Source organism: Ambystoma mexicanum, chromosome 13 (genome assembly GCF_040938575.1).
Source record: "Ambystoma mexicanum isolate Mex_15411 chromosome 13, UKY_AmexF1_1, whole genome shotgun sequence".
NCBI lineage: Eukaryota > Metazoa > Chordata > Amphibia > Caudata > Ambystomatidae > Ambystoma > Ambystoma mexicanum.
In genome coordinates, this window is record NC_090938.1 from 728933753 (window position 1) to 728946939 (window position 13187).

The window sequence follows — 13187 nt, forward strand, 5'->3', positions numbered from 1 at the left end:
TATTGGGCTAGGCCTGCCAAGATCATCACTAGTCAACGTACTCATACTTGGTTTGGTAGATATGTTTTGCGAGAGCTGATCTGCCACAATAATCAGTTCATTTAGGGGACTGTATGCCAGCGCTGGATCAGAAGGAGCCGGCTGTATTTTTGCTTTTTTCGTCTGATTTTGTACAGCATATTTTCTTACAATAGCTTTAGATGCCGATATTGTGGGAGTAGCTGGAACTGACATCTTGCTAATGAAGGCTTTGACTTGCGAGGATTGGCGAGTGCCCGCTTTGATATTTTTCGTTTTCTTTGTCTGTTTTTGCAAAGATGAATTTTTAGGGATGGAATTCCTCCCAAATAAAGCATACGTGGGAGTCTTCTGTGGATCAATTTTTGGCTCATGTTCAATTTCCACAATGTCCACTATAGGCTCAAGTATAAAAGGTATGGGCTGAAACTCCTGGACAGTAGGTTCAATTAACAATGAGGTTTGTGTACACACAGAATGTTTAACAATTGGCGGTGCATATAACTTACTCAAGTTTTCCAACCTATTGGAAATTACATGTTGGTTCGCGAATAACTGGTCAAACTGATTCGAATGAGCCTCCGCCTTTAGAACCAGGACTTCGAACAGTTTGGCCAGGGCTAAAATAGCATTGTTCATAGATGTAAGAGCAATGCTTATATTTACAGTTCGAGAATCATTGTCACCCATGTCAGGGGGGGCTTTTCCAACTACCTTTCTAGGAGTGGGGATGGTAAAAGAAGGATTTGCAACTGAGTCAGCAGCACTCACGTTTGTAAAAAGTGCAGGAGACTTGGATAGATTTTTCGAATTCGTGTGAGGGAATAAAACAGAGGAGTTAGTATCCAAGTCAATAACAGGAATATCCTGAGACACAGAATTCAGAGATGAAGTAGAAATTGATGTATCACTTACAGCTATCACAGACGCATTACAAGCCTCGAGAGGAGGCGCCACAACACCCGTTAATACATTTGTGAGTATAACACTATCAGTAAGCGAAACATTTTCTTTGGCAAAAGTAACAGATGGACCAGACAATGCCATTGATTTGCAGGTCTCGCCAGTTCGACCTTCCCCCACATGATCCACAGACATTTCTTTGTCAGTTAGTTTTTTTTCACAAGTGTTGGTACTCACAAGAGGGCCGTGCGAAAAGATTTTTGAATCCATATGCTCTATTATAGGCTGTTGCAAAGGAATCACTACAGGATTTCCAAATGGTAGTATTGTGTGTCCAACACGACTTGTGTCCTTGCAAAAAGGGCGAATGTCCATTCCAAGAAGAAGCTCAGCACCACTCTGTATCGCGCCTCTGGCGCTTGTCCGCGGAGTGGAGCTGAGACGAGGTCTTTTTGTGTTGGAAGAAGAAGGAGATTTGGAACAACTGGGGCCATTAGTACTATGTAGTGCAGTTACCATTGGCATACCAGTCTTTAAGGAGTTTAAATTTCGTTTCATGGTTGGAAAAATGTGAGTTTAAAGAGTAAGTAACACAAGTAACACAAAGCGAGGAAAAAAAAAAAAAAAAAGGAATCAAAATTGAAGATTGGCAGTAATTAAAAAGAATATTCGCCGCTTACCGCGGTGAACGCGGAGAAGCGGCAAAGCGGGACTTAGACCGGGACTTCGCCGGTGCGCGCGCGCGGTGCGCCCGCGAATCTCGTTATATAGGTCCGCCCACCGAAGTAAGCGAAGCAGTGCCTACAAGAAAAAGGCGTATTAAATAATAGTCCAGCAAATCCAGCAATAAGTCCAGCAATGAGTATAGCGCTGTATGTAGTCACCTTCTGGTTGCCGTAGTGCTGTATCCAAATAAAGCACCGAGCACAAAGGCAATAGCAGCAGTTGCAGCAGTAGCAGCAGTAGCAGCGTCCACCAGCGGCAAAGCGGGACCTAGACCGGGACTTCGCTCCAAATAAAGCACCGAGCACAAAGGCAATAGCAGCAGTTGCAGCAGTAGCAGCAGTAGCCTGGGCACATTAATGAATGGAACTGAGGGCAGCGGGACACATTGAGTGGGATTGGGGGGGCAGAATGATACATTACTAAGCGGGACAGTGGGGAAGGCTAGGACACATTAAGGACTGAGACAGGGTTCAGAACAGCACAATACTAAGTGGGACAACTGGGAAGGCCAGGACACATTGATGAGAGGCACAGAGGGCTGGCTGATGGGCATATTCCTGAGTGATGCAATGAATGAGGCTGCAAGGCACATGAATGAGTGGCACATTCGGTTAAGGGGACAATTCACATTACTCACAGGGACAGTGTGGAAGGTTGAGGGTCACGACTAGTGAATGGCAAAGTGGGAGTCTGAGGAAGGCCTTACCAACTGGGACAACTGGTGAGGCTGGGTACCACATTATGGACCAGGATAGTGTTGAGAGGATACAGGGCATACTTCTGGGGGCATAAGGCATAATAGTGACTGTAACAGTGGAGAGGCTGAATAACATTACTGATTCTGACAGTGGAAAGCCCCCCACCAATCCAAATCACGGATATGCCTCACAGCCTCCCTTGCTGTACCAATGTACTGTGCCCATTATCTCTATCAATACTGTGCCCTGGCCTCTGACACTGCCCCCCTCATTAATGTGCCCCCAGGCACACATCCCAACCCCATAGCAGAGGAAACATGGCAACCCCTCCCTCCCCAGATCCACTCCTGCTCCATTTCCGATTTAATTATTCATATGTCATTATTTTGGTGGCCGGTCATGTGTCCACTGCACAGCACTCTACTCCTAGAATCCCGTTCTTGTAAACATTGATGTCTCAATGTGAAAATGTTGGCTTTCTCCTGGATGCATGCTTTGCTCATCTTCCGCGCTCTCCCTGTGGGACTCACCTTTCTCACTCTTCAAGGGGCTGTGTGGCACCCTTGACCCCCACACTCTCTACCCCGCTCTCTGAGTTACCTGTATACCCGGCAGCGCAGCTACAGTTGTATCCATTGATCTGATTGTGGCAGACTCCTTGGTTCTCACAGGGGTCCGAGTTGCACTCGTTGATATCCACGTCACATTCGGGGCCGCTCCAGCCAGGATCACACAGACACTGAAACCTGCCAATGAGGTACGAGACATGGTGAGATAGGGCGGGGAAAAGAAGGGCAAAGGAGAGTACGTGGTTTGAGCGAGGGCATGGTCCACAACCTACACCCAACCACGCACCCCCTCCCTACTATTGGCCCAATGGAAAGCAGAAGGAGAGCAAATGGTCAGTCAGATATTCTATATATTTTTGGGAACGCCATTGTTTTTTCCAGTTCTTTGGATATCAATTTTGGGGTCCGCAATAGTTGGAAAAATCCCTATGATCAATAATGAACCATTTGCGAATGGCCTTCAAGGAAGCCCCTCTTACCCTTGGTCATGGCTCTGGCAGGTGCCGTGGGTGCAGGGGCTGCTTGTGCAGTTGTCCTCTTGGGAGATGCAGTGGGGTGGCAGAAGCCCCGGTGGGCAGTGGCAGAGGAACCCGTTCTCCTCATCCTCGCAGGTGCCACCATTCTGGCATGGGCTGGAGGCGCACTCGTCCACATCAACTTCACAGCGTGGCCCTGGGAGGAAAAGAAAAAGCAGCAACAATTGGGTTTGTACAGGGCCACACATCCACTGATGGGCGGGAAAAGAAAAGTGGTTAATGGACAGCGGGGGTCGAAAAGGTTGTACTGTACAGTAGGCGCCCCTCGTGATTTCGAGAAGGCAGCTTTGCCCCTCAGTCCTCAATAAGAAAAGTCTGGTTGTTCCCTCTTGACATTGTGGCAGAGTTTAAAGATTGTTTCACATGTATCCTTTTGTATTGCTGTTTACCAAATGGTAAATGATAGGCCTAATCAGGCAACCCTTCTTTGTTCCTCTCATCCAGTCATTTTGTCCTGGAATTTTTTTTTTATTTACAGGAGGAACAATGCTATTTTGATCACAAAAGAATGTACAATAGATAAGAAATCAGATTTGATGGAAAGAGGTGAGCTTCTTACAATGGAGTGAGTTTGATGGACATTCTGACCAGGTTGTGGAGGGGAGTAAATGGAACAGTCACCAGGGACAATACATAAGTGCACATACATAGATTAAGGACAACGAGCATTGGACATTTTTAAGTGCAGGTAGGCAGTACGGCCAGCTGTGCTCGGGACGTGACCATGACGGGTGAAGTGCTAGAGCGTAGGCAGATGAAATGAAACACAGAGGCAGGTTAGAGGCGAGGGAAAATGTTAGCTAGCAGGCAGATGAGAGGTAGGTTAAGAGAGTAACTTGGAGGCGAGGAGGTAGGCTTTTAGTTTGGTTTTGAACAAATCCAGTTAGACTGTTTCTCATATGTCAGGGGAAAGGGAATTCCATGCAAGGTGAGCAAGAAGAGAGAAAGAGCAGAAGCGAGAAGAAGAACAGAGAGGGCAAGGAGCCACAGGGGTAGTCTAAACTTAGCTAGTATAATTTACAAGTCAGGTTTAGAATCCTAGAGGATCCCTTTTTGTCAGTCCTTTTTTCACTGGTTGCCCTAAGTTTCTCCACCTCTCCTTCACTATTCTCATAAATATGCTACACTGTACCTGTGAGACGGAAAGTGGCCCTGGAGCCTTGCCTACACAAATTCCTGCAATGCTGTGTGTTAATAAACACCAGTGAAACTACTGGCCTGCCACTACTGGCCACCCCCTCTCCTGCCTGATTCCCTAAGCAGTGACAGAGCCCACCACGACCTCCAGTGTCTGGGAGCGTGACTACAGCTTACCCTAGGAGAGGTCTGGCTGAGCTCATCGGCAGTGATATCTGTCTCCTTTCTGCTCCCTTTAGCACTGACAGCTACTCCACTGACCCCATGAGGTCAGGGTAACACTGTAGACTGCATTGCCATTGCTTTGCTCACTTTAAGTCACCTTACCTCAATGCGAGAAGCTCTCATCATCACGATAAAATCATGCAACCACTCACCAACAAACTACATATAGGACCATGCTTTGTGTGGTCTAGCTATTGCCATCACAATAAAACACTGCTCTACACCAAGCCGTACTCTCCTGAGTGCTACACTCATGCTTCCCAATAGCATCACATTGAAGAAACACGCATCCCTACCTCGACAACCGTACCCCCTTCCACTTATCCCACTTCTTTTTCCTCTGTGATTTTGGTCATTCTATTGTCTAATTTCTCTTCCCTGTGACCTCCTCGTCAACCCTCCCCTTCCTTTCCACAGACTAAGGTCTGGCGTCACCCTAGCATGGTCACACTATGCCAACTTTTGGACAAGGCCAGGTGCCGTAAGACCACGATGGTGGTGATGGGCGCAGCATAAATAGTGGATAACATAACATAACAAACAGCAAACCATTCTTAAAGGGGACTCGAGGTAGTTATCCCAACTCACCAAATCGCACAGTTCTTTATCGAGCAGCTACCGAGCCAGAAGTATCAATGCATCCCTCTCTATCCTGACTTCACCTAAGGTGTTTAGGACATGTTGGAACTTACCCCAGTGGACTGAAGTACTCCTTAGGCTGGACATTATAGCGGACACTAAACTATCTGTATGTTCCATGTTGATACAGTAATTAACTCAGAACATGGACATCCTATCTCTCTGTTTTTACTCCTTAGAATGGACAGGGCATTCATAACTTTTCAATTGTTTTGACCAGGAGGTTTTGGTCAAAACGATGCAAAAGTTATGAATCTTCTGTCCATTTTAAGGTGAGAAAAACAGAGGGGATTTCCATCTGCCAGATAGTTTCTCCGGTCTATAAAGCTCTGAAGTGTCTCAGAGATACTGTCATGAATTCAGAGAAAGGAAGCGGGTGGAACACAAAGTTACTAGTCCTCTGAGAGTTACTAGTTCACTGGGGGGGATCTCCTAGCCCTGGATGATGGAATGTTAGGCTTTTATACCCATTCTAAAGGTTTACGGAAATGACACCTCTCTGTGACCCTTGACTGTCTTAAGGATCCAGCTAGGGTGGTCATCGGAGAGACCCACATAGACATTGCCTCGGTCAGTGTTGGTTCGGATGTTTGCCTTGAGGTGCGTCTTGCAGAAAGTACACGTATATGCAACAGCAAAGGTGTCCCCTCACAAGGCGCCTGCATCCCAATAACTCTGTCTGAGGTACCAGGAATACCATGCCCCCAGATCACCCCTATCGCTACAGTTCTGCAGTATGAGTCCTAACTAGCCTTCTTTTCCTACCCGTGCGTGCTTCAGGATTGCCTCAAGATAAAGAGTGATGGGACACATGCACAGGGCTACCTATAAATAAATAAATAAATATAAATAAATAAATAAATAAACAATACAATACCTCCTTGGCCAGTTGAAGATGCGCCAGGCCATTTCAAAATGATCTGTAGGAGCCTCCTTTCTTTCCTCGGAAAAGCCACCTGAACATGCCAGCAACAATACTGCATTGCTGCTCTGAATTGTAAGGTTTTCAAAAGCAAAAGGGCAGCGGAATAAAGATCATGGGGCTCCTTATAAGTTCACTGTTCTGGGAAAAATGCGTGAAAAAATTCCAGTAATTCCGGCACCAGCCTTTTGTCCAGACCGGGGGAACACAAATTTGCCAGTGGTGGCAGTGATCTACCAGCAGGCCTGACCTGCCGGAAGTTCAGGCCCCTACTGGCAAATAAATGCCAGAATTACCGGTACTACCGATAACAGTAATTCTGGCAATCCCATCTCATGGAGTCATATGGGAGGGACTCCATGGAGTAGAAAGTTACCGGCGTCTCTGCCGCCTGTAATATCGTAGTAACACCGGGATATCGAGCAGCAGAAATGGTAAGGTAGTTTTGCTGCTATCCTGGTGGAATTACCGGCGGCATACCGGCAAAACTGTAATGAGGGCCTGTGTATATGTTTTTTGGGGCACAAGCCGTTTCAGCTGGTGCAGTTTTGTATCCTGGTGCAATTATCTGATCAGACAGTCAACACATCACATGGAATTGGAAGAATCCTTGGCAAATTATCTCTTTTGTTTCTCATGCTCTCAAAAAAACACATAACAGGAGGTGTAAGGGAAAAAGGAAACTCCCGTAAGTAACCACCCTTATGAAGGTCAACAACCTTTAAATACTAGACAATGAGGTCAAAGCGGGCATCTTGTTAGTTTTCAACACAGGTAACCATAGGATCCATACAACAGTTGTAGACTGCCTATTTCCATTAAATTAGCAGGCAGTTTTTGGATACAAAAAAAACTTTTTTTATTGATAAAAAGAAGGTGAATCATAAATTTTATATATCATCAATATTTATAAAACACTTTGTCAATGCAACAAAATGTAGAAACAAAACAACAAACAACAGTCAAAATCGGATGTGAGGGACAAAACAAAATAATAATCGTCCACAGTTTGAGGTACTAAAAATTTAAGAGTGTCTTAATACAAATACAACTAAGTTGAGCCTCAAATACCAAAAATTCTATCATTCAACATCTTACAACTACATCCTTCTCAACATACATTCATCCAACATGTTTCATTCCATCAATCACACCACCACCAGAACAAAGGGAGGAAGAGGGTGAACAACACAGTCAAAGGAAATTCGTCAGGGAACTGTCGCGTCAAGATCTAAAAAAGTGCACTGTGTAGCGCAGATACGCTATTTCAAAAAATAGAATCAAGACCAACGTTTTGCTTGGGTCTCTACTATTCCTGCTCTAAATGCACCATAACATACACAATGGCCTATACTAAATTGTACCATTTGTAGTATTTCAATTAAAAGAATGCATCCAAACAAACAACAAATATGATGGATCCACTTTGTTCCTATGAAGAAAAGAGAAAACAAGAAAGGACAATTAGAACAATTGTCCCATTGTCCTAGCCAATATACACTAGTATACAATTTACCAGTCATGAGTACTTTAGCTTACTCATTTTGGCTAATTGTGGCGTGTCCATAAATCAACACGTCGTGCCCAAAGATCAGGCAGTATCAGGGGTCCAAAGCCACCCTTCATCATTTCCTCTGTCTACAAATCCAACTCACACTTCTGAACTTAGATAACGAATCAAAGTCCCTCCTTATCACAAACTGGCACATTCTAAAATGCAATCAGCATAAAACCAAGTCTGTGCGTTTCATAGCTTACCATCCACTGGATGAGTCTGGTGGTCCAAAACCGGCCAAATGAGTTCCACAAGGCAGGGCAAGAGGTGGTATCCTCGTTGCGGGCTACGGTTCCACCCTCATCACTTAATCGAGGTAATGGTGTATGCTAAAGGATAGGATCACGAGGAACGGCACCACATTAGATATAGGCCCGACATTGGCTAGGACTTTAATTATTCACAGCATGTCAAGCAATTACCTGACTGTAGCAGGCTCCCTGTTGCAGAGTGTTCAGGCTGCCTCCCTGCAGGATCCGGCGTGCAGGCGGATTCCCCAAGACAACACACGCTGCCCCTCTCTTAGTCTTTCCAGCGTCAACCGGACACAGCAAAATAATGCTAGTGTAACGCTGGTGAGATAAACATAAAAAGTGCAGGGGCGCGGGTTATTTCTAAAATGCCTAAATGCTCTTAACTCCAGAATCTGATCGTTTGACGCCGTTATTTACCTTCGCTTTGTCTTGTCCTCTCTCGGTTCAGTCCCGTGTCCTGATTCGCATAGTGGGCGTGGTTGGATGCATGAAAGCAGACTCGTCCTGTGTGTGTTTAAATACGTGGGATGTCATTACGTATTACTCTCAGAGCGAACGACTCGATCATGTGGGTGGTCACGTGATTGAATTGACGTGTAAGCGCAAACGCACCAATCACATTTATCCGGGCCGTCCCGTTCCGGGTAGTGGTAGTGATAGTGGAAAAATAAGACCGATCACACATAGGTGGGTCACGTGGGCCCGGAGCCACACGGTACAGATACTCTGCCATATGAATTTCCTTATGACGGGATAACGCCCAATTCGAATGGTCAGGTACATGTCGTGCAGATATTTGTGCACAAGTACTAGTGAATTGGCGTATGATGTTGTACATATAATACATTGTATGTAATTGTTAGTGACTCAGACCAAATGGCGTTTCCATCACAAGAATAATCGGAATCGCCATAAGCACCGGGAACTTCCAATAGCTAAATTCTGGTGTCCGTCCTGGTAAAGTTAATTATATACATCCAGGTGTCAAGTTTGTAATTGTGACAAAGAGTACTTTCCTTTGTGTCCTAAACGACATCAAATATTCAGCCAGTCGATTTTTTCATTAAGGCCTGTGATTGTACTTTTTGTAAGGAAAATAAGTTGTTGTTCTTTTTTAAATAACAGTCGTTTGTCATTATGTGTATCCGAGCTGGGCATTAGTTTATATAGCACCGTCCACTGTAGATCCTCGGTTTTGTGTCCAAACTCAATCCAATGGTCTACCAGTGGGGCATTAGTGGTTCTATGTCTAAGGCAGCTCTTGTGTTCTCCTATCCTTAATTTCACCTTTCTATCCGTTTTTTCAATATAAAATTTATGGCAGGGGCACCAGATGGCATAGATGACCATACTTGTGTTGCAGTTGGTGTTTAGTTTGCTTCCAAGGGGAGCTCAACCCCAAATCTACTTCTGTACTTTTTTTAGTGGAGTTGCAATAAGAACAATGTCCGCACGGAAAATGACCAATGATAGGAGGCATGTTCCAACTCTCTGTGATGTTTCTTTGTGGTTCAATTCTGGGGGTGATATCACTCCTGGTGATGTACTCTTTAATATTTTTGCTGCGTTTAAAAGCAATCACTGGTTTAGGGACTGGTGTTTCGCTTTTGTTCAAGATGTGCCAATTTTTTTGAACAATTTTCTTGATGTGGTTGGACATGTCACTATATGTATTCACGAATACTAGTTTCTTATCTTTGTTTTTCTGTGAGCTGTTTTCCCTATACTCTAATAACGAGTCACGATGATTGTTTCTTGATCTCTTTAAAGCTTTTGTAGTTATATATTTGGGATAGCCCCTTTGCTCTAGGTTATTTTTCATGTTAATGGCACTTGTTTGAAAGTCCTCTTTAGTGGAGCTATTCCTTTTAAGTCTGAGAAACTGACTTAGCGGTAGATTATCCCGCACATGCTTCGGGTGAAAGCTGTCATAATGAAGCATGGAATTACGATCAGTCGGTTTGTTGTAAGGTCTAATATACAATGTTCCCGACTGTGTATCAGCTGTTATCGTTATGTCCAGAAAGTTAAGTTTTTCCTTACTTGAGACGGAAGTAAATTTCAGAAACCGATTCTGGATATTAATCCATTTAAGGAAGTTTTGAAGTTCTGTTTCTGATCCCCTCCAGATGACAAATATGTCATCTATATATCTTTTCCATTTGATAATGTTCTCAAAAAATGGATTGGTAGTGTTAAAGATTTTGGAAAGCTCAAAATATTCCATATAGAGATTAGCGATGCTTGGTGCTAGTGTTGTTTCTCATGCTCTACCACATTTTTAATATCTTTCTCGCTGGATTCCAGATCTCTTAGATCAACAGAAGGTTACAAATGTGCCTTCCTTAGTGAACATGTGCGCTTTCCACAACCATAGCTTTGTGCCTGGACTCTTCGCAGATAAAGCAAAGCAGGGTGGGCAGCATGCAGATTAGCAAGGAATGTTTTATTGTCCTCTGCATTAAAGAATAAAAGGATTACCACGAGCAGTGCGGAAACCATAAATGACAATTCAAGAAAAGCTAGTAAGCTTTCTTTGTTAAAGCCGCAACTGGACCCCCAAAGCACTGGGGGCCAGTTTCAACTGAAAACGATGAAATGCCCCGATGCCAGCACTAATAAACATTAACTTGACAAGTCTTCTGATTTTAGCAGCTAACTATCGATTTCCCAGGCAGCCCACCACTTACTGATCCTTTTGCTCTGAAGTACCAGTTTCGGAGATGGAAAGGAAAAAGATACTCTGGGACTTCACAGCACTGAGGTGGTGTACATAACTCTATTTTAAAATAAAACAGAGGAAAGCGAGTTGCATGTGGTGAATAATATAATTGCTGGAAAAATGTAGTGAAAGTAAATAACTGCACAGCATTTTTTCTCTCATACATTCTGGGATTGACAAGGCCCTGTGTGACATCAGGGCCAGTGCAGCAGTCCGTGCCTGGTTTGCAGGGGGAAAACTGAATCAAGGCAGCACAAATTAGTTATTTTCACTGGTCCGTTTTGAATTTCAATAGATTGGGACTCGCTGTGCTGGCTGGCATGCATGTGCCTCGGACCTGGCTGCTGACATGGCAAGTTTGCTTACCTATTCAAGATGGCCGCTGTCCTTAATGATGTCTGCTTGTTTACTGTTGGGCGGCTTGGACCAAGTCATCAGAATCACTGAGCGCTTCTTCTTTCATGTCCATTGGTTAGCTGGCATTAAAGAAGGGTGCATCAAATATGGCTCGGGCCAGTGAATCAGGTTTGCACCTAAGCATGGCTTGGCTCAAGTGAACTCAGCGCCCCTAGTCTACTTTCTGTCTATTTCCACTGATGGTCTAAACCCTCTTAGGATTGGACAATCACAGGTTAGGACATAAATGAAATGTATTAAAACATGACTGCAGGGGCGTGGCTAGCCAGAGTTGCCAGCAGATGCCTCTTCGGTTAGCTTTGGTGTCTGAGCGCGTTCCAGAGAACCTTCTCCCCCTCAGCGATGTGGAATTTGTGCCGAAATGCTGGGGGACAGTGTATGCAGATGTAGTAGGGACCCCCTGTACCTTTTGGGGGGTTACCCCCATGAAGAAGCTCACTATGGCCTCTGAAGTGAATGCCGCTCCCCCTCCTAAAATGGCAGCCGTTTCCAGCTTTTGATCTCTCAACGGCAGCCTACAGGCTTATTGCTGTGAGCAACATCTTACTGGCTATCCATGGAGCATGCAGGCGGAGCACCGGCCCGTTCTGAAGATTCTGCCCCGTGCGAATCGTGGCGTGGGGGGACCGACTGGTGAAGGCAGCAAAGCAAAGAGGCACTGAAGATGTGGGTACGCGCTCCCCACCAAGGAGTGTGAGCAGCCTCCTGTCAGAACGGGGGTACCATGGCTGGGTTTACTTGGCCCCTGGGGCGCACCTGGTGAATCTCCACGCTGCCTTGAGTGTGCTGGTGTTACGTCTCGCGACCCCTTGTAGCAGAGCGGGGATGGCACGGCTTGGTCAAGCTGGCTCCTGCTGAGCACCCAGAGCTAATGGCAGTGAATCTCCAGGGAGGAGGCGTTGACAGCAGCGGGAGCTGGAGAATATTGTTTTGATGAGCTTTGGAGGCTGATCCTGGCAGATAGCTTGGGTATGCCCTCACTGCTTGCTGCATAAACGAAGCACACAACTCTTAGCAGGGTCTATCGGATAGCTGTCAGTGTGGAGTTAGGGCACATGAAACATTGGACTATGAGTTTTGCAGCGCTTTGGGGAGCATCCTGAAGTGGATGAGGAGTGCTCTGGACAAAGAACCTGCGCTACACACTTGGGAGGGCTAATGTAGATTGTTGGAAGTGAAGAGTGTGGGGCGAGCAAAGCACAAGTGACGGAGGCAAGGGTGCCCACTCTCTTTCAGTACGGTCTGGACTTTTGAGTGTCCACAACGCTCTCGAGTGCTCCGGATGGGCTACACATGTAAGGATTGAGCCCAACTCTGATTGAGATGGGCCGAGGCGATAAAACACAGTTAAGTCTGGCCCGTGGCAGGGGGCACAACTGTCCGGCTGTGAAATCCAATGGGAGACGAACTTGGAGGGTCCCAGCTTATGCCAAGGGCTTCACTAAGGCTGTGGCGGGTGAGGAGAGGGCCTTATCGGAGAGGCCAAAGTGAGAGAATGAACATCCTGGCCGGTGGTAGCTGGGCAGTGTCCAAATTGCTTGGATTCAGGAGAGCCCTCGTCTAAACTGGTGGCACCTGCAATACTTCGGCCCCTGGAGGCTACCATGGCGAAGCAAGAGTCAAAGCAGAAAGGGCCTTTGTACGACATATAAAGATGCTAATGCAGGGATCAGACACACAAAAGCGCCTGCAGCAGCTGACAGTGGCACAGATACACTCCCCACCTCTTTCCCAGCTTGGGATGGGGGACCCACCAACAAGGAGGTCTGATTTGATGGCAATGTTGATGGAGCGTAAGAAGGATATTAAGGACAGTGCTGCCAACCTCACCAAAGCCATCTCGGATCTTAATAAGAACGTGCTTGC

General features: G+C 45.7%; 1 protein-coding gene across 1 annotated transcript in view; it reads right to left on the reverse strand.

Moving 5' to 3' along the window:
- The window catches only part of LOC138521830 (neurogenic locus notch homolog protein 1-like), a 478650-nt gene that overhangs the window by 204971 nt on the left and 260492 nt on the right, over positions 1-13187 (reverse strand). The window contains exons 13-14 of the mRNA XM_069634949.1: positions 3394-3586; positions 2946-3091 (exon numbers count right to left, since the gene is read on the reverse strand). Of these exons, the coding sequence (XP_069491050.1) occupies positions 2946-3091; positions 3394-3586 (339 nt within the window). The remainder of the gene's footprint in view (positions 1-2945; positions 3092-3393; positions 3587-13187) is intronic.